This window comes from Homalodisca vitripennis, chromosome X (genome assembly GCF_021130785.1).
Source record: "Homalodisca vitripennis isolate AUS2020 chromosome X, UT_GWSS_2.1, whole genome shotgun sequence".
Taxonomy (NCBI): Eukaryota; Metazoa; Arthropoda; class Insecta; order Hemiptera; family Cicadellidae; genus Homalodisca; species Homalodisca vitripennis.
The window spans coordinates 30332501-30352509 of NC_060215.1; the positions used below are offsets into that span (position 1 = coordinate 30332501).

General features: G+C 35.3%; 1 protein-coding gene across 1 annotated transcript in view; it reads right to left on the bottom strand.

Moving 5' to 3' along the window:
* Positions 1–20009, bottom strand: part of LOC124368875 (calcium/calmodulin-dependent protein kinase type 1-like) — a 385883-nt gene that overhangs the window by 52809 nt on the left and 313065 nt on the right. The window contains 1 exon segment of the mRNA XM_046826348.1: positions 8948–9022. Coding sequence (XP_046682304.1) covers positions 8948–9022 — 75 coding nt within the window.

Below are 20009 nucleotides of genomic sequence, written 5' to 3' on the forward strand. Positions count from 1 at the left end.
TTCTCACTTACTTATTGTACTTTTATTGCTCATCTTTTATGTAAACTTTTTAATGAAACGTTACCAAACCACGTCTTAGATAGTTTGATAAAAGTTTAGGCCATAAGGTAATAAACACCCGTTTTTAAAGTGTTTTAATTTTACGCCAAAACAATAAAAACTATGAAATCACATAGGGTCTTCCGCGAACTGGAACTTAAGATCCACTCAGTATTGCCACCTGTAGGGAAAACTATCATGGCAAATTACCCGATAAAGGCAAACAGTTCAAACTTCTGTTTTAACACTTTTTGATCTAAACGAAAACCACAATCTTGGGGTAATTTTTACCCCACCGTCCCTTATTCGGGAGCATATCGACATTACGGTTTAGATTCGGTTGTAATGAGATCCTTTGATCAGATATTTGTCTTTTTATAGATTTTATATTTCAATATGTTTGAGGTATTCACACGATAATTGTTTTATACCAACCACAAATTTGTTTTCTACCTACCAACTTTAAACTACCTACTGTTCTCAATTAGGTCTGGATGGTAACAAGTTTATTTTATAGCTATCGTTGGTTCAGTCCAATAAAACTTTAAATTTTAAGTAATGGTGGTAACTCATCTAATTTTAAATTTTGAGTTGCGAATGACTCGCATTTCCAAGAGAAAAGTAAGATAACTACAACAGAGAATAATAAAAAAAAGTGATCGTTAGTATGAACCCCTAAAGATTATTTAAATTAATTTAATATTTTCGTAACAGAGCAGAGAAACAAGTGAATATAATTTTGGAACATGTACAATTTTGGTTACGATAACCGTTAATTTATTGACGGAAAAAATTAATAATTACCAGCTGACAGCTTATTGAACAACGGGCATGAATTGTGTTTTCTCGACAAAATGGTGGTGGTTACGATAACTGTTGATTTATTGACGGAAACAATTTAATAATTACCAGCTGACAGCTTGTCGAACAACGGGCATGAATTGTGTTTTCTCGACAAAATGGTGGTGGTTACGATAACTGTTGATTTATTGACGGAAACAATTTAATAATTACCAGCTGACAGCTTGTCGAACAACGGGCATGAATTGTGTTTTCTCGGCAAAATGGTGGTGGTTACGATAACTGTTGATATAGTAGCAGAATCAATACAATAATTACCAGCTGACTGCTTATTGAACAACGGGCATGAATTGTGTTTTCTCGACAAAATGGTGGTGGTTACGATAACTGTTGATTTAGTAGCAGAATCAATACAATAATTACCAGCTGACTGCTTATTGAAGAACGGGCATGAATTGTGTTTTCTCGACAAAATGGTGGTGGTTACGATAACCGTTGATATAGTAGCAGAATCAATACAATAATTACCAGCTGACTGCTTATTGAAGAACGAGCATGAATTGTGTTTTCTCGACAAAATGGTGGTGGTTACGATAACCGTTGATTTAGTAGCAGAATCAATACAATAATTACCAGCTGACTGCTTATTGAACAACGAGCATGAATTGTGTTTTCTCGACAAAATGGTGGTGGTTACGATAACTGTTGATATAGTAGCAGAATCAATACAATAATTACCAGCTGACTGCTTATTGAACAACGAGCATGAATTGTGTTTTCTCGGCAAAATGGTGGTGGTTACGATAACTGTTGATATAGTAACAGAATCAATACAATAATTACCAGCTGACTGCTTATTGAAGAACGAGCATGAATTGTGTTTTCTCGACAAAATGGTGGTGGTTACGATAACCGTTGATATAGTAGCAGAATCAATACAATAATTACCAGCTGACTGCTTATTGAAGAACGAGCATGAATTGTGTTTTCTCGGCAAAATGGTGGTGGTTACGATAACTGTTGATATAGTAGCAGAATCAATACAATAATTACCAGCTGACTGCTTATTGAACAACGGGCATGAATTGTGTTTTCTCGACAAAATGGTGGTGGTTACGATAACTGTTGATATAGTAACAGAATCAATACAATAATTACCAGCTGACAGCTTATTGAACAACGGGCATGAATTGTGTTTTCTCGACAAAATGGTGGTGGTTACGATAACCGTTGATTTAGTAACATAATCAATACAATAATTACCAGCTGACAGCTTATTGAACAACGGGCATGAATTGTGTTTTCTCGACACAATGGTGGTGGTTACGATAACTGTTGATTTATTGACGGACACAATTTAATTACTACCAGCTGACAGTTGGTAGTAATTAACATATTGAACAACGGGCATGAATTGTGTTTTCTCGACAAAATGGTGGTGGTTATGATAACCGTTGATTTAGTAACAGAATCAATACAATAATTACCAGCTGACTGCTTATTGAACAACGGGCATGAATTGTGTTTTCTCGACAAAATGGTGGTGGTTACGATAACCGTTGATTTATTGACGGAAACAATTTAATAATTACCAGCTGACAGCTTATTGAACAACGTGCATGAATTGTGTTTTCTCGACAAAATGGTGGTGGTTACGATAACCGTTGATTTATTGACGGAAACAATTTAATAATTACCAGCTGACAGCTTATTGAACAACGGGCATGAATTGTGTTTTCTCGACAAAATGGTGGTGGTTTACGATAACTGTTGATTTATTGACGGACACAATTTAATAATTACCAGCTGACAGCTTATTGAACAACGGGCATGAATTGTGTTTTCTCGACAAAATGGTGGTGGTTACGATAACCGTTGATTTAGTAACAGAATCAATACAATAATTACCAGCTGACAGCTTATTGAACAACGGGTATGAATTGTGTTTTCTCGACAAAATGGTGGTGGTTACGATAACCGTTGATTTAGTAACAGAATCAATACAATAATTACCAGCTGACTGCTTATTGAAGAACGAGCATGAATTGTGTTTTTGCAACAATATGATCGAGTTGACGTAAACAATTGATGTACTAACGGAATAAATACAATAATTACCAGCTGAAAGTTTATTAAACAAAGGATTTAAATTGTGTTTTCCCAAGAAAATGGTTAAGGTTACGTTTACCGTTGATTTATTGACGGAATCAATACAATAATTACCAGCTGAACAGTTTGTTGAACAAAGGATTTGATTTGTGTTTTCCTAAGAAAATAGTTGAGGTTATGTTAACAGTTGATTCATTGACGGAATCAATACAATAATTACCAACTGACAGTTTGTTGAACAACGGATTTGATTTGTGTTTTCCCAAGAAAATGGTCGAGGTTACGTTTACCGTTGATTTATTGACTAAATCCATACAATAATTACCACTGATAGCTTATTGAACAACGGGTTTGAAATAAGTTTTCTCAACAAAATGGCCAAGGTTACAGTAACCGTTGTTTTATTAACGGAATCAGAAGAATAACCACCACTGACTGCTTATTGAACACCCAGTTAGTCTTCTCACCACAATGGTTGAGTTTACTTTATTCGGTACTATTTCGGTACGTTACTCATGAACTCAGTACATGAACTCCTCCTAACTGATAATTTGCTGAATAACACGAAGTGTTTTGTCACATTATACAGGAAAGCAGAATTATAATTTATAATCTTCACATTCTAAGGCCATCGCCTTTGTTCAACAACAATGTAACAGTCATGTGATGGAAAAATTACGTAATCTAACTCATGAATGCACTATAATACGTACGTAAGGGAACCGATGTGTTAGGGCGGTGTAGTATGTTGGGTTAGGTTAACATTATCACCCTCCCCCACCAAAATACTATATACGTTGGCGTCACTAATCTTGCGGGAGGGTGTCACTAGTCACTGTACATTGTCTAGTGATATGGGGCACACTTAGATGGAACAATCATGCCAACAATCAACGGGCAAATTGAACAAAGCGGCGAAGATTGTTTGAACAAGCAATCAATTATACCTGCCTGTGCAGGACCTGTGTGTTTATTATCATGGGTTTTACACTCGTTTACTCATATTATACATAAATATTCTACATTAGAATTGCTAACCAAACTGTGAACTCATTGTACAGTTGTACCTTTTCATTTACCCAGAAATAGAGTTCTTGGATGAACTGAAACAAAATGTTAGAACGAGCACTTAATGAAGAGAACAGCAGAACAAAGCTGAATCGCTTGACTGGTGTCATTATAATTGCTTCTTGATTGGATTTATTCCTTCTCTAGATCCTCAGTTATTATGTAATTAAACTACAAACATTATGGATTATATTCTTCAGTCAGACATATAACTCATTTGTATATACAATCCATTTAATACTAATTCTCTTTGAAGGCAACAATAGAATAAACCATTCTATTGTTAGTATACTGTAATGTTTATCACATTTTCTAAACTAAACTGAAAGAAAGTTCATACGAAAGTAGCTCAGTTATTGCGCAATGAAATTATGTGGACGTCGACATAAACAAAAGAATTTAAATAACATGCATTTCATCTCGATTCGTTTAGCGTCTTCTGTCTCTCGGAGTTGCTGAAACATTCATATCTCAACAATATTTTAAATTACAGCAACTCTATTTTGTGCAATATTTTGCTAGATAGTGATTGTACGCTATTTACTAGCGATATGTTTCGATAACATTACGGGCGTATCACATCCAGTCGGTAAGGAGAAGGATTGTCTTGACAGAGTAAAGGGCTTTCAATAACAATCGATGATCGGTTCCTCAGCGTAAATTTTTTAATATCGATCCTCTTTAAGACTTATTCTGCCAGTAGCCATGGTTCACTGAAACTCATTGACCATCAAACAGAGTAAGGAGAGTCCATACAGTACTAGGTATACTGATAAAATTGCTAGAGTAACATATAGGATTTGAATCCCGGCGTTATCTCTATTTCAAATTCAGTCCAACATCTTTGATCTTGCAGAAATCGGCTCATGAACTGGCGTGTCAGTTCTATGAATCCATAATTTCACTGAATTCCAAGCCCACATGGATATCTATTGAACCATGAAAATACAAAATTGAACTTCATGGATTGATCGATTTAATGAACATGTCACAGCTCCATCGAGGTCAGAAATTCTTATCCGTAAGAAATATTATTAAATGGAATTCTGTTCTTAGTGGTGTTGCATTGATTACAAAGCGAGGTCCGTTCACATCTTTTGAGATTTCCATGTTGTTAATTGGCTGAAAGAATTGTTCAGTTTTCTACATAAGTCTTCTATTTTTATTTTGGGGATAGTTTCAGTTTGAGTTTATAACACAATCTTTAGTCTCGTAGCTGGACTAATATGCTTTCTCTTTATACTACCAATGATATTACTGATATGGCTTAAACTTAAAGATTAAAGATGAAAATTTGATGACGAAAATCCCTTTCGCGAATGATCACGATATTTCTGAATTTGGTTTTCGTCACCGTTTTCACCTTCCTGCTTTTTCAGTTGGTACTACTGAAAAAGTAGAATGATCACGATCTCAGTGCGTGGCCACGATATATCAGCACGAGATATAAGTTTAAGAGTTTTAGGGGATAGCTTTCATCTTTCCGTTAGTTCCTACTTAGGCCTATAGTTTTTGACATAGTGTGATGCACCATCACAAATAGTTTTGAATGATTGTATTACTTGCGTTTTTCTAGAACTTTAAAAAGACCTGAGGTATGACCGCCTTGATTTTAGCTTCGGGTTAGAATATCTCTAAGTATTGTTCGCAGGTTCCCAGATTTCAAGGCTGCTTGGTATACTTCCTGCCAGCTGGAGGACCTGTAGAAGAAGCATTTCAAATAAACTATGATGTTTATAAGTCCACGTAATATCTATTTATTATTGCAATATCACAACTAAACTGAGAGGTTTTTAAGTCCACTCGACTTTGCCTTTGCTGTCACAGCATTTTCACCACACTCAGATGTACATTAATCTTTGTTATCCTCATTTGACTTAGACTTTGCTATTACAGCTTTTTAAACCAAAATTATATGTAAATTAGTATTTGCTATTACAGATTTTTCACCACACTCAGATGTAAATTAGTCTTTGTTATCCTCACTCGACTTTGGCTTTGCTATTACAGCTTTTTCACCACACTCAGATGGAGATTAGTCTTTATTATTCTCACTAGACTTTGGCTTTGCTATTACAGCTTTTTCACCAACCCTTGTATGTAAATTAGTCTTTGTTATCCTCACTTGGCTTTGGCTTTGCTATTACAGCTTTTTCACCACACTCAGATGTAAATTAGTCTTTGTGACCTCACTCGACTTAATCTTTGCTATTACAGCTTTTTCACCACACTCAGATGGAGATTAGTCTTTATTATTCTCACTAGACTTTGGCTTTGCTATTATAGCTTTTTCACCAACCCTTGTATGTAAATTAGTCTTTGTTATCCTCACTTGGCTTTGGCTTTGCTATTACAGCTTTTTCACCACACCCAGATGTAAATTAGTCTTTGTGATCCTCACTCAACTTAATCTTTGCTATTACAGCTTTTTCACCACACTCAGATGGAGATTAGTCTTTATTACTCTCACTAGACTTTGGCTTTGCTATTATAGCTTTTTTCAGCAACCCTTGTAACCACACTCAGATGTAAATTAGTCTTTGTTATCCTCACTTGGCTTTGGCTTTGCTATTACAGCTTTTTCACAACACTCAGATGTAAATGAGTCTTTTTTATCCTCACTCGTCTTTGGCTTTGCTATTATAGCTTCCCCACTACACTCAGATGTAAATTAGTCTGTGTTATTATAAACTGCACTAAAGCGAAGTGTTTTAAAAGGGAAATATTTTGGCCTTTGTAGTATCTCCACTGATATGACAAAGGTACATGTACATTTATATTTTGGAATTGCATTATCCCTTATAAACATAAGTGTTTGAAGATCCCTTTATGGTAACTTACCTATTAAAGTATAAAACCGTAGTACAGGTCGTATAAAAAACCAAACATTTACTTTCATAAATAAGAGGCCGGTTTAATATGGAAAACTACACCATACCTGTTTACTAGGTTTTAATATTTGGCTTAAACTTAAATGGGGTTAAAGTCTACACAACATATTTTTATAGAGTGAAATAATGCTTCCACCGACTGCTTGAGGAAATATCTACCTAGTTACCATGACAAGAATGAAGTGGCCTCGTTCCAGCCACAGAGTCGCGGTCGCGTGCAGGCCGAATGCATTACATACCTCTAACCATACATTACGCCCATATTCTAAAAGCATATTGAGCTACTAATAGTAAGGAAGGGAATTTAATATTTCTAGTAACTGCCTTCACCAACGCACAAATAACGCTGCATTGTAACTTTTTAAGATTTAGCAGAACTGTTACGGTTATGTACCATAGTTACAAAGAACGAAACCATAATTAATTTTTAAACCTAAAATCTTTAAAAATTTTAAGGACCATTAATTTACAATGACCACAGACTTTATGTTTTCGTAAGTTGCAATGCATAATGCTCGTTTTTATAGTATGGGACGGTCGTATTTTTAAATTTGTTCTCGCTAACCAATGTTAGCATTAATTGTAAAAGGATATTATTAAACAAAATAAGGGGGAGAGTTGTTACAGTTCAAGATCGACTATCCTGATACAAAGTGTTGAAGTGTAACAGGCAGTATATGAATTTGAACGTTTAAAACGTCAGTTACAGGTGAAACCTCACTTTCCGCCTAACACACGTGAACTATCATCTCCTCACGGAGACGGCCAATACAGATTTGGTTAAAAATTAAAAAAAAAATGAGAGTAAAAATCCACATAACTTTTAAGTTCGTGATGAGGCTCATGACAAATGATGATTTCAGAAGCTTTAAACTACTAGAACGATCATCACAGAGTTAGTGGCTATTTGAAATTGCTGGATGTGGATACTTAAATGGGCCTCATTATTTTATCATTAGGTACACAAAAACCTGAATAAAATTACCCTAATATAACTCTTTACATGACATCGGTAGATCAACCAGGACCACGATTAATGTATTAAAAAAAGTTACAAGGTTTTAAAAAGTGCATTAATGCTATAAAAAACATACTTCCCAACTTTAAAAAATTAACATACAGTCCTGATACAAACCCTAATCAATAAATGTCTAAGTATTAAACCAATTTTGACAGAAAATGTACCAGTTTCAAAAACCCTAAAACCAGAATATTGGACAACTATATCCATATATCAGTATAGAAGTATCTACAGAATATCTGTATCCAAACTATAAAAATTATCAACTGATTTTTTTATTTCAGAAGATAATTTACAAGTATAATAAACATACTTTATATAAAGTTTCTAAAATTATCAAAATTCCACAGTAGGTAATGGGGCGTTGTCCTGTAAACTTGAAAATACACTAACAAAGTTTTAGATTTTGTCAAAACCCATAAATCGTCAAAATTAATCACAAATACTAATCGTATTTTACACACTTATACAGTAAAGAAAATTATGTTAAACCTTCCGCTCGAATATTTGCAAGGCTCACAGCCTCATCTTCAAGAAGATAATATACTATTATAAACGAAAAAGATCCAGGAACAAATTTTACAATTCACTTGTTCAATATTAAAAATAAGTATTATATTTTAATTCTTAATATTATAAGTTAATAATTGGATGCATATAGGCAGTTGAGGCCAGTTTATTATAGTTTGGCGAAATAAACCCTTAACTCGAGTGACTCAAACACACAACGTTTAATAGGTCGAACCAAACTAATTTAAAAGTTTGAGCGCGAGAATATAGGCCGGGGTATGTAGAGGAACTTTGGAGCTAGACCAAATATTATTAGGTTACAGGGCTATGACACACGTCAGGATTGTGGCCATACCTTGAGGCAACATGTTATTGATTGGTCGATTCCCAGTACCATCTAATACAAGTCATTAGCCAACAACAACTACTTACATCTGATCGTTCTCACACAATTCATATTCAGAACTAAACGTAACGTAATGATAATGAGAAAATTGATCTGACTTACAGTTCCATTATTAAGTAGACTTTGTGTTTATCCTCGAAGGTTTCTAAGAGCTGAACGATGTTGGGATGCGTTAGCCTGAAACAGAATTGAATTATTATAGAAATATAACACAAATTAATAGACACAACAACAGTTCCATTTATTACTTGACGGAAAATGTATGTCTAGAGAAACCAGTGTTTTTTTGGTAGCTTTAGATTCTAATAAGACATGTTCTTTATGTGGAAAACACTTAGATTTGATATGTACACTTAAACTACACACAATAACATTTTTATTAATTGTTTTCTAAACCAAATTTTTTACATAAAATTGTTAATATCACATGTCACCATGAAATAAACAGTTTTCTGTAGACATATAACGATTTAAAACTACTAAAATAGAAGTGCAAACAAAAGAACGTAGGGCTTTATGATTTTTTGAACAAAATAGAAAGTATTTAAGTTTCCTAACTGTTATCTTATCTCTGGCCATCAGTGCAGGCTTCTTATCGCATCACGATAGTTCATATCGGGCTAACACTGATCCCACTGGCCATCAGTGCAGGCTTCTTATCGCATCACGATAGTTCACATCGGGCTGACACTGATCCCACTGGCCATCAGTGCAGGCTTCTTATCGCATCACGATAGTTTAAATCGGGCTGACACTGATCCCTCTGGTCACCAGTGCAGGCTTATTATCGCATCATGATAGTTCACATCGGGCTGACACTGATCCCACTGGCCATCAGTGCAGGCTTCTTATCGCATCACGATAGTTTAAATCGGGCTGACACTGATCCCACTGGCCATCAGTGCAGGCTTCTTATCGCATCACGATAGTTCACATCGGGCTGTCACTGATCCCTCTGGCCATCAGTGCAGGCTTCTTATCGCATCACGATAGTTTCACATCGGGCTGTCACTGATCCCTCTGGCCATCAGTGCAGGATTCTTATCGCATGACGATAGTTCACATCGGGCTGACACTGATCCCACTGGCCATCAGTGCAGGCTTCTTATCGCATCACGATAGTTTAAATCGGGCTGACACTGCACTGATCCCACTGGCCATCAGTGCAGGCTTCTTATCGCATCACGATAGTTCACATCGGGCTGTCACTGATCCCTCTGGCCATCAGTGCAAGCTTCTTATCGCATGACGATAGTTCATATCGGGCTAACACTGATCCCTCTGGCCATCAGTGCAGGCTTCTTATCGCATCACGATAGTTCACATCGGGCTGACACTGATCCCACTGGCCATCAGTGCAGGCTTCTTATCGCATCACGATAGTTTAAATCGGGCTGACACTGATCCCTCTGGTCACCAGTGCAGGCTTATTATCGCATCATGATAGTTCACATCGGGCTGACACTGATCCCACTGGCCATCAGTGCAGGCTTCTTATCGCATCACGATAGTTCACATCGGGCTGACACTGATCCCACTGGCCATCAGTGCAGGCTTCTTATCGCATCACGATAGTTTAAATCGGGCTGACACTGATCCCTCTGGTCACCAGTGCAGGCTTATTATCGCATCATGATAGTTCACATCGGGCTGACACTGATCCCACTGGCCATCAGTGCAGGCTTCTTATCGCATCACGATAGTTTAAATCGGGCTGACACTGATCCCACTGGCCATCAGTGCAGGCTTATTATCGCATCATGATAGTTCACATCGGGCTGTCACTGATCCCTCTGGCCATCAGTGCAGGATTCTTATCGCATCACGATAGTTCACATCGGGCTGTCACTGATCCCTCTGGCCATCAGTGCAGGATTCTTATCGCATGACGATAGTTCACATCGGGCTGACACTGATCCCTCTGGCCATCAGTGCAGGCTTCTTATCGCATGACGATAGTTCACATCGGGCTGACACTGATCCCTCTGGCCATCAGTGCAGGCTTCAACATCCCAGCCTCTTGATGCTGCACCGTACTGATGGACTAAAAACATCCCTAATAGTAGATAATAGATAATAGTAGATACTACGTGCCATTTCCGACGTTATGTTCATGAACAACTCTCCCAAATTCGTAGAAAACAGTAAGTTTTTAGGCAAATAACGAAAACCTAACTTAATTTTAAGTATTATTAATAAATATTTATAATATTTAACTTGTTTCCTACGAATTGCAGTTGGTTAAAAAAATGTAAATTCCAATTTAGAGCACTTTAAGGTAACATTCCACGAGGAATGATCTTGCCCTCGGACATTACAGTCACTCAAAGTACGAGTGAAGGAAGACTTCTCGATCAGGTGCGGATAGTCATAATAGATAAATCCTAGTAATATACGTGGATTGTGGATGGTAACAAAACATCTCGAGGATAACCGGCATATCTCTAGTATTATAAATTAAATACGCTAATTTCAGAAGATTGTGATAAAATAAGTTTAATGTCCGTTTTATGTATACGAGGAATGTTTTTTAAGACTTTATCAAAACTTATAAAAATAAAGTACACTTTTTTGTAAATTATTTTTTATATGAAAGCCCACAATTTATCTATTTTTATACGTAATAATAATAATTTTTGTATTGCGAGGACAGTTTGACATTGTATTGCAAAGCCATAAAACAAATTGTATGGTAGCAATACATACAATTTGTCATTCATTATTCCCTTTCAAACGTACAATCTCTACATTCACTCATTCTCATACATTCGAATTGTCCCACTTCAGCACTTGGTCAGTCTGCCAATTCTGCGGTCTCCCATTGATATGCCAAGAACTCCGTCTGTGCTGTAGAATGCTTTTGCAATCAATGCAATTTTCAGACGAGTTTTTCAATGCCTTGAGCATTCGAGCACTTTTGACTGAATTTGGCAAATGTTGACAAATGGAACTCCTGTATGTTCATGAGCTACCGTTCTGTGTCTCCCAGTTCGGTAGCTCTCCCGGCCCCTTCTTGCATAAGAATGTACGTCGCTGCCTCTTATTTTGTCTCATTTTGACTTGAGACAAGTCAGTGTCAACAGTTTCAAACTTTGAAACCCTGTTAAATCATTTTAACAATTGAAATCAATATTAAGGCAGATATTATATATAAAAGCAATATTTTGTATACTGTCGTCATAGAAGATGCCGCCTGATTTAAAAACGACTGCAATGTGATCATTTTGCCGCTATTGTCATTGCAGCGGCAGTAACTTTCGAGATGCATATTTTGACGAAAAATGAAATAGTTTTTGGGCGCTAACACTTTGCGCTGTTTGGGGATTATCAAATCGCTTCTATTAAAAAAGCTGTGATAAGATCTTGTACCATAAAATTGTAAAAAAATCGATAAAAATGTCGTAGTCAACACTTTTTGAAATATGAGGACACTCTTCTGATTACGAAGCCATCGTGGAATGTCTGTTCATTTACACTTTAACATTTAATTTCCGCACAGAACCAAATATTTGGGTCTTTTTTCGTTTAAGGGCCAGCACCTTACAAACATACTATACCTGACTGACAGTGCATTTAATCGTTTTTTGGTGTTATTAATTCGTAGGGCAGTAGTCCAGGTACTACTTCTAGTATAAACTCGTCTTATCTTATCAGTGATAAACGCGCGCCGCTTATCTTTTCCCTTTAATGAAACCTGCGTTATGAGTTATACTTAGTTTTTCTTGTTCAATAAAGCGTGGTGAGTTGATCTGGGCTTCGACTTTGCAAGCTCGAGTTAATTTTTTTTTCTAAAAGAGCAAGCAGCGCAAAGCGCTGCGCAGCGGGCAAGCATCGCGTGATCTGAGTTTTGAATAGGCAAGCTATGGTCTTTTGTGCTGGCCCTTAAACGAAAAAGACCCAAATATTTTTCTAAAAATGGTTCTAAAAATGACTAAAAATATTTTCATCAAATTTAAGAAACAAGGTGAGCCAAAACTGGAGGACCCGGAGGTTTACAACTTTTTTAATTTAATTTCATATCAGCTTTCGTTATCTCATTGACTAATGTTGATATAACTATTAATACTATAACTAGAAATACGCGTATATGTATTACGGTTATATAACAAATATGATCTGAGAGGAAAAGTTACTTTTATTGTAGTAAACCCTTTCGCTACTTTCTATTTTGACCTCCCCAAAGGTAGTGAACATGACCACGAATTTCTTTCTCAGGCGATATTCAGCTGTCGATCTCACGAAAAGCTAGGTCAAGTTCACATGCAGTGCTAATTGGCCTTCAGTTCCCGAATTAACTTAAGTACCAAACCTACACTGTTCTTCATAAAGACACAGGTCTTTATGAACGATATAAAAGAAGAATTTAATTGAAGAAATGTGTAAGTGGGTCCTTTTGTATATTTAGAAGATATCTGCAGGGTTAACGACGGACTGTAATTTAATAAATTATACAAGTATGCATTTATAAGAGAACAGTACAAGTGGTTCCACAGCCAGCTACAGAATAGTAATATTACGCAAAAAATTAAGAGGCTATTAAGTAATGTAGGGTATTGCAGTTGCTGGGTTGGTGTTGGATAAGTTATTGTTCATTATACAGGCTTGAGTCAGCTAAGGTGGCCTAAACACATATTAGGAGAAGATTATAGCTGTAACAAAGAAACACAATGCAACCTCCATAAACCATATTCGGGAAATGCAATTAAAATATTTTAATAACATTTAAGAAACAAGGAGACCCTTCTGCAGATTGACATATCCATTACGTCTTTAATTGAAGCTTGGGATGTTTTACGAGAGTAAAAAATAAAAATAAAATACAAATTGAATGTGCTATTGTTACTATTAGTCTATCATAATGCCATTGATATGCATCTGTAATATATTTTTAGAAACAGTTCTTCTTTGGTAATTTTGGATAAACCTTTGGATTTGCTAAAGAATTTAACGAGGAAACAGTAAAATAACTGTGAAACGGACAACTTTGACATTTTGGACCACTCTGCATACAAGAAGCGAAACAAATTGAATTATTTTTTCAAAAAGATCAGTGAATACCTTTAAAATGAGGGACGGCTGTATCTACCTTACATTTTAAAATATCTAAAACAATTACTCATACTCCACCAGAAGTGCCATTTCGGTGTATTTACATTACCCCTGTATTGGTGTTAAAGATTATTTTCCCAAATTCTTTAAGGTGAAATATTGGGGTTTCGTCAATGCAGCTGTTTTCCTAGTGTCATTGCGTTTCCATTGAATAGACTTTTAAAATGACATGCCACAAGATAGGGGTTGCACTTTGAAATTTTAAAGTTACCCCCTTCTACTCCCCTTCGTAAGGGGAGTAAAATTGTTGTTACCATCAAAAAAATAAAAAATTAATTGAATAAGTCTGGTGAAGGTTTGACATCGATATCTCAATCCATTTGGAATACATCCAGGCGTATCAGGACTTAATTTACATCTTAATATGCAAGAGGTTGTTTACCCATAACTTTTGCTAGGATAGACGTAGGATGTTTTTTGTTTGTGACACTGTTTCTTATGCACTGACCTTGCAAATGATATATCATAAGATAGGGGTTGCAATTTGAAAATTTCAAGTGATCCCCCTCTACCCCCCTTTGAAAAAGGGGGGATATATTTCTATCATTCAAAAAGTTCATAAAAGTATTTTGATATAGATATGGTGAAGTTTATAAAACGATATCGAAATACGTTTGGAATATATATCCTGGCGTATCAGGACTTAATTTACACCTTGTATTTATTTCTTGTTTAATTGATTGTTAAACTTGACCATCGTCTGCAGAGGGAGTATTTGTGTTATAAAGTATTTAGGAATCAGATTAGCGAACTAAAGTCCGTGGTGCGAAATTGAAAATAATGTTACTTCTAAAATCGATTTGTTTTCAGGTAACTCTCAGTTTGTGTACATAGTTTAATATAGTATCCTGTACCCGGTGAAATGCTGTTCAGAGAAAACACACTACAAATACTATCAGCATTGTAATCACTTGTATTGTATCACTTGTAATCAGTATTGTATTGTAATACTGATTCCAAGACAATGATCTCAACAGTTTCATTATGCCCGTAACGGTAACAGAAAAGTCGGTCTTCGACCAACCGGGAACCCGGCTATATTTACTTGACAAGAATTAATGAAGTTAAAATAATCCGGGACACGGACGCCAATTTGCGTTAGAACACAACCTTTTATAGAGCAAAAATAATATGGTTTATCAATACCCGTGGGAGAGAACTGCGACTTACTCAAGATGGAAGTCAAAGTATCAAATTTCAATAATTATGAGCTAGGCAAATCGATAACATTAAAACTGCATAATCATAATGACGAGAAACTCTATTTTAAAAATAAGTACGAGCAATAAATAATACTTAAGAACAACTGGAAGGGTTTGTGCAACATGAGTCTCTATCCTTAAAAACAATAATTAGAGAAACATAACATAAAAAACCAATATAATGTACACCAGATAAGAAAAGCCATCAATTAAGTCCTGATAGTAAACACTGTTACGTCGGCTGAACATAACATTACTTGAAGTCGACAGAGACAGATTTTTATTTCTACCCTTTTGGGTAGAAATAAAAATCTCAAAAATATTGTCAGTCGTAGGTGGTTGGTCGACGAATGCAGATCTATTGTGTCCTGTATTCTGTAGTTCAGTTTTAATAATTCGTGTTGTGTTTTGTTCTTTATTAAGTGCATGTTTTAGAGTTAGTGAATTTGACACACAATATGATGGTTGTGATTCCTTACTTAGGCGTGTCACAACGCTCTGGTATGATTTGTTTATTTTAACCTAGTTTGTAATTATGTTTTAGGTTAGTTGTATGCCTGAAGAAGAGATCGGATTGCAGATCTCGAAACGCAGTGTTACTGATTTTTTGTATCACTGAAAAATGGTAAATGTCTGGAAAAATCCTGCTACCTCCACAAAAATATTGCTTGCATAACTATTATTTTCTCGTTAAATTTAAATTCTGTGAATCCAACAAAACATGACTTGTAAGACAATTTATGATTTAGTGTTTTCGCTTGTTTGGACACCAACGATCGATTTATTTCTCAAAGGTACGCCAATTATCGATATCACGATTAACTAGGCTGTGCTCTTTTACAATGTAAATTGGCACTACTGGACAGAAACCGGTCGTGGATTTAACATTGATCACTCACTCGACTTGCCAATATTCAGGTCGAATTACAAGGAGAGTTTTACATAATAATTTGAACGATCCGGTGGCCGCACTGTTTCAGGCACCGGACTTCGTGTCAGAGTTACAAATGAGGCAGGTTACTAACCTGCCTGTAAACAGAACATTTTAATCAGTGATGGCTTAAATCTTCCTTTTGCTTATTGTAAATTTGTGGATCAGGGTTGGGCCAACCAGAAAAACTCTTGTCAGCTCTTTTGAACTGACTACTTCTTTTGGCAGACTATGGATGTATGTTTTGGGCGGGGAAAAACTGTCGTTTCGCGTCACGGAACGTCACGTCACGCTTGTTCGCTTTCAGTGGCTATCCAGGCGTGCTAGAGAGAGGTTATTTAGCCAAAACTCATTATTTCAAACACAAATTCTTCTTTAGTGTTTTTAAAAAAAAATATATCTATTGAGATACAGGGTTGCGGAATACTATATTTATCAAATAACCTCAAATATTCTAAATCGCGTACTAATGAAAGTGCCATGGTGGTATGTGTGGATAACTATTGTTAATAGTTCGGATAATCTAATCATATACCATAAAGGTATAGAAATTGGGTTTAAAATAAATTTGCAATATTGATATTTTAATTTCTCAACGTACTGTGGTAAGTAAAAGGTTGAAAATTGTAGGACTAGAATATGCTTCTAGACAACGCATATAATTTACCATAGAAATTGTTCTTGGGCTTTTTAAAAAAATGAATATTAACTGAGGTACAGGGTTTCTTCAGGTATTAAATGCGGAGATATACTGTGGATAGCCTACATTGATTTGCCAAATAAAAGTGCAATTAATCCTACTTAATGATGAAAAGCACAGAAATAAAGTTGTTTTGCTTATTAGATTTTAGAAATTGAATTATATTATTAAATTCATGAAACTTGATTGATTTCAGTAAGTTATTAAATTAAATTTATTTAAAAATGTGAAAGTTACAGGACGACAGTACATTTCAGACAAAACTTACTATTTTAAACACAAATTGTTCTGTAGTGTTTTTTGAAGAAAAAAAATTATATTTATCGAAGTACAAAGTTCCAGAATATTATATTCTTCGGATAACCTCAGATATTCTAAGTCGCGTAATAATCAAAACGTTATGGTGGTATGTGTGAATAACTATTGTTAATAGTTCAGGTACTCAAACTTTAAATCGTAAATGTTTTGAAATTGGTTTTTAAGTAATTTGTTAAAATAGTGAAATTTTAATTTTTCATGAATTTCTCTAGGTCAAACTCCTGGGGTATGTAAAATGGTGCAAGTTATAGGATTGTAACATTTATATTCTCAAGATATATATATATATATATATATATATATATATATATATATATCACAGACAGTTATAATCGCGTGTTCCGACGAATCTGCCACACGTTGGCCTTTATTAACTTAAAAACGCTACCTCTACGACAACTGCTGGAGGCTTTACATATAGTTTACAGCTATCTCTATACTATATAGTAAATAATTTGATAAAAAAGTTATATCAGAATATAATACTAGGAATAGTATTTTATAAGAATACATTTTAAAAGTATGCAACTGAAACTTGTATCTACGAAAGGCCTGTGTTGGTATTATATTTTGGGCTTAAAATTAAACAAAACCAAAATCATCTAGTAAACATCATGTGGTTATAACAAATTAAATATGCATAGTCATTAAAATATACAGTGTACTATATTATTAAAGCATATCCGTAAAAGTTTTAAAATTTGTTGCGTGTTATTATTTTTAAAATCAAACGAAATCTGAAATATTATACTAGTAAATTATTTTTGAACTGTAATAACGACGAACCAACGAACTCGTCAAATTGGAAATATGATCCTCGCTCATCATATTGTACTACAAATGGAATAATAAAAGCACAAGTTTATTTACGCTAATTTCCGCCATTAAACCGCCAAAACTCTGTGGAAATTTACAAGTAGAGTACGTTGGAATTCAGCGAAGAAGATTCCATTTCAGAGAAAATTGCTTTGATGTAAAACGTAACAGTGTCATCAATTAGTACAATTAAACCTCCGATCATGTTAATAATGAAGTTTTTCAGTGATACACCTTTTAATTTATTACACTGTTTCAGCACGTTTTGCTGTTATTCCACGCATTTCTTTCTGGAGTGGTTCTCAAACGTTTTTCAAGCTTACTACATCACACTTCCGTTACATTTGGCCTATCGCTCTCTGTTTATTCCTAAACATATTAGGGTTCTTTTGTAAAGATCTGCTTTAACTGATATACCATATATAAAATTCTGCTTTTTTAGTGTCAGTGGCGTATCTAGGATCTGAATTCGGGAGGGCCATTTGAGATTTGCTTCGTATACTTTGAGTATGTATTACAATTTATTCGTACGGGACTAATTTTTAGGAAAAGTGGATCAAAGCTTTAGACGTACCTATAGCCGAGAGGTCTAAGACGTCAAACATTAGATCTGAGTGACCCATGAGGATTTGCAGAATAAGGCTTAAAAGGGGGTCGGCCCCTCCTTCGAAAAAAGAACGACAAGAAACGATTAAATGGATTTTGTAGTTGTATGTCCTGGTCCAATCCATTTTGTAACTGAAATCAATAACTTAGTCGTTATCGCCCGATTCAGTAACTTTGTAATTAGTAACCTTTTTGTAACTGTAGCCATGACAACTAAATCGGCAGACGGTTATCTATTTATGGTTGCAGTCATAGATATAACTAAAATGTTGCGAGGAATTGTGTACAATAACCAACAACTAAAACGTTTCATCTTGTACATGAGTCTTTCCTACGCAACCAGCAAAACATTTAGAGACATTTTGAAACTGGTAAAAATTTAGCTAGCCATATTTATCCACAAGATAATCATGGACACTGTATTACAGATTACGTATGTTTCCATGATTACAGGGAAAGTAATGGAGTCGATACCTATGTGTACTTTCAGTATGTGATAAGAATACTTAACCGTGGTTTCTACCGAACAGATTATTTCTTTTATTGGTATATCTTTGGTGCCAAGTAGATTCTTCCTGGAGTAAAGGGGTTGCTAGCCAGTCATTATCTTCATCAGTTAAGTTAACTATTTTTTTCTCATTAAGTTGGCTATTGTCCTAGTTAACCTTATTTCCTGAAGTCTTTTCAAATGTCTTAGTGTAATTCCCTGTAGATCAACGAAGGGATTATTTCTTCTATTGGTATATCTTTTGTACCAAGCAAATTCTTCCTGGAGTAAAGGGGTTGTTGGCCAATCAGTATCTTCATCAGTTAAGTTAATTATTATTTTCTCATTAAGTTGGCTATTGTCCTAGTTAATCTTCTTATTTCCTGAAGGTTTTTAAATATCTTAAGTGCAATTCCCTGTAGATCAACGAAGGGATTATTTCTTCTATTGGTATATCTTTTGTACCAAGCAAATTCTTCCTGGAGTAAAGGGGTTGTTGGCCAATAACTATCTTTATTAAGTCAAGTTAATTAATCTGGTCTTATTAAGTTGGTTATTGTCCTAGCTAATCTTATTATTTCCTGAAGTTTTTCAAATATCTTAGTGTAATTCCCTGTAGATCATGAGCCATTTCCAATCTTCTGAGTAATGATGCTTGCTAAATACAACCTTCATGTTCAAATTTATTTACAAAATCTCTTTTTAAATTTGCTATGTGTAATACATGGGGAGCGTGTGAAAGTTGTTTTCTTAAAATGGAATATTCAGGATATATATCTCTTAATATAATGTTTACATGTCTAGTCTTTTTATGCTATTTCAACTACTCACTCCTACATCTCTTAAAAACGCTATTGGAGACAGGTACTCTCAATAAGCGGAAAGGGTTACCTTTGTTGCACATTTTCATCCTCCTTCTTAGGCCTACATCGCCCCGGCGCCAGCGCAGCGTTACAACTAACATCGAAGTTTTCCTGTTCTAGCTCACACAACCA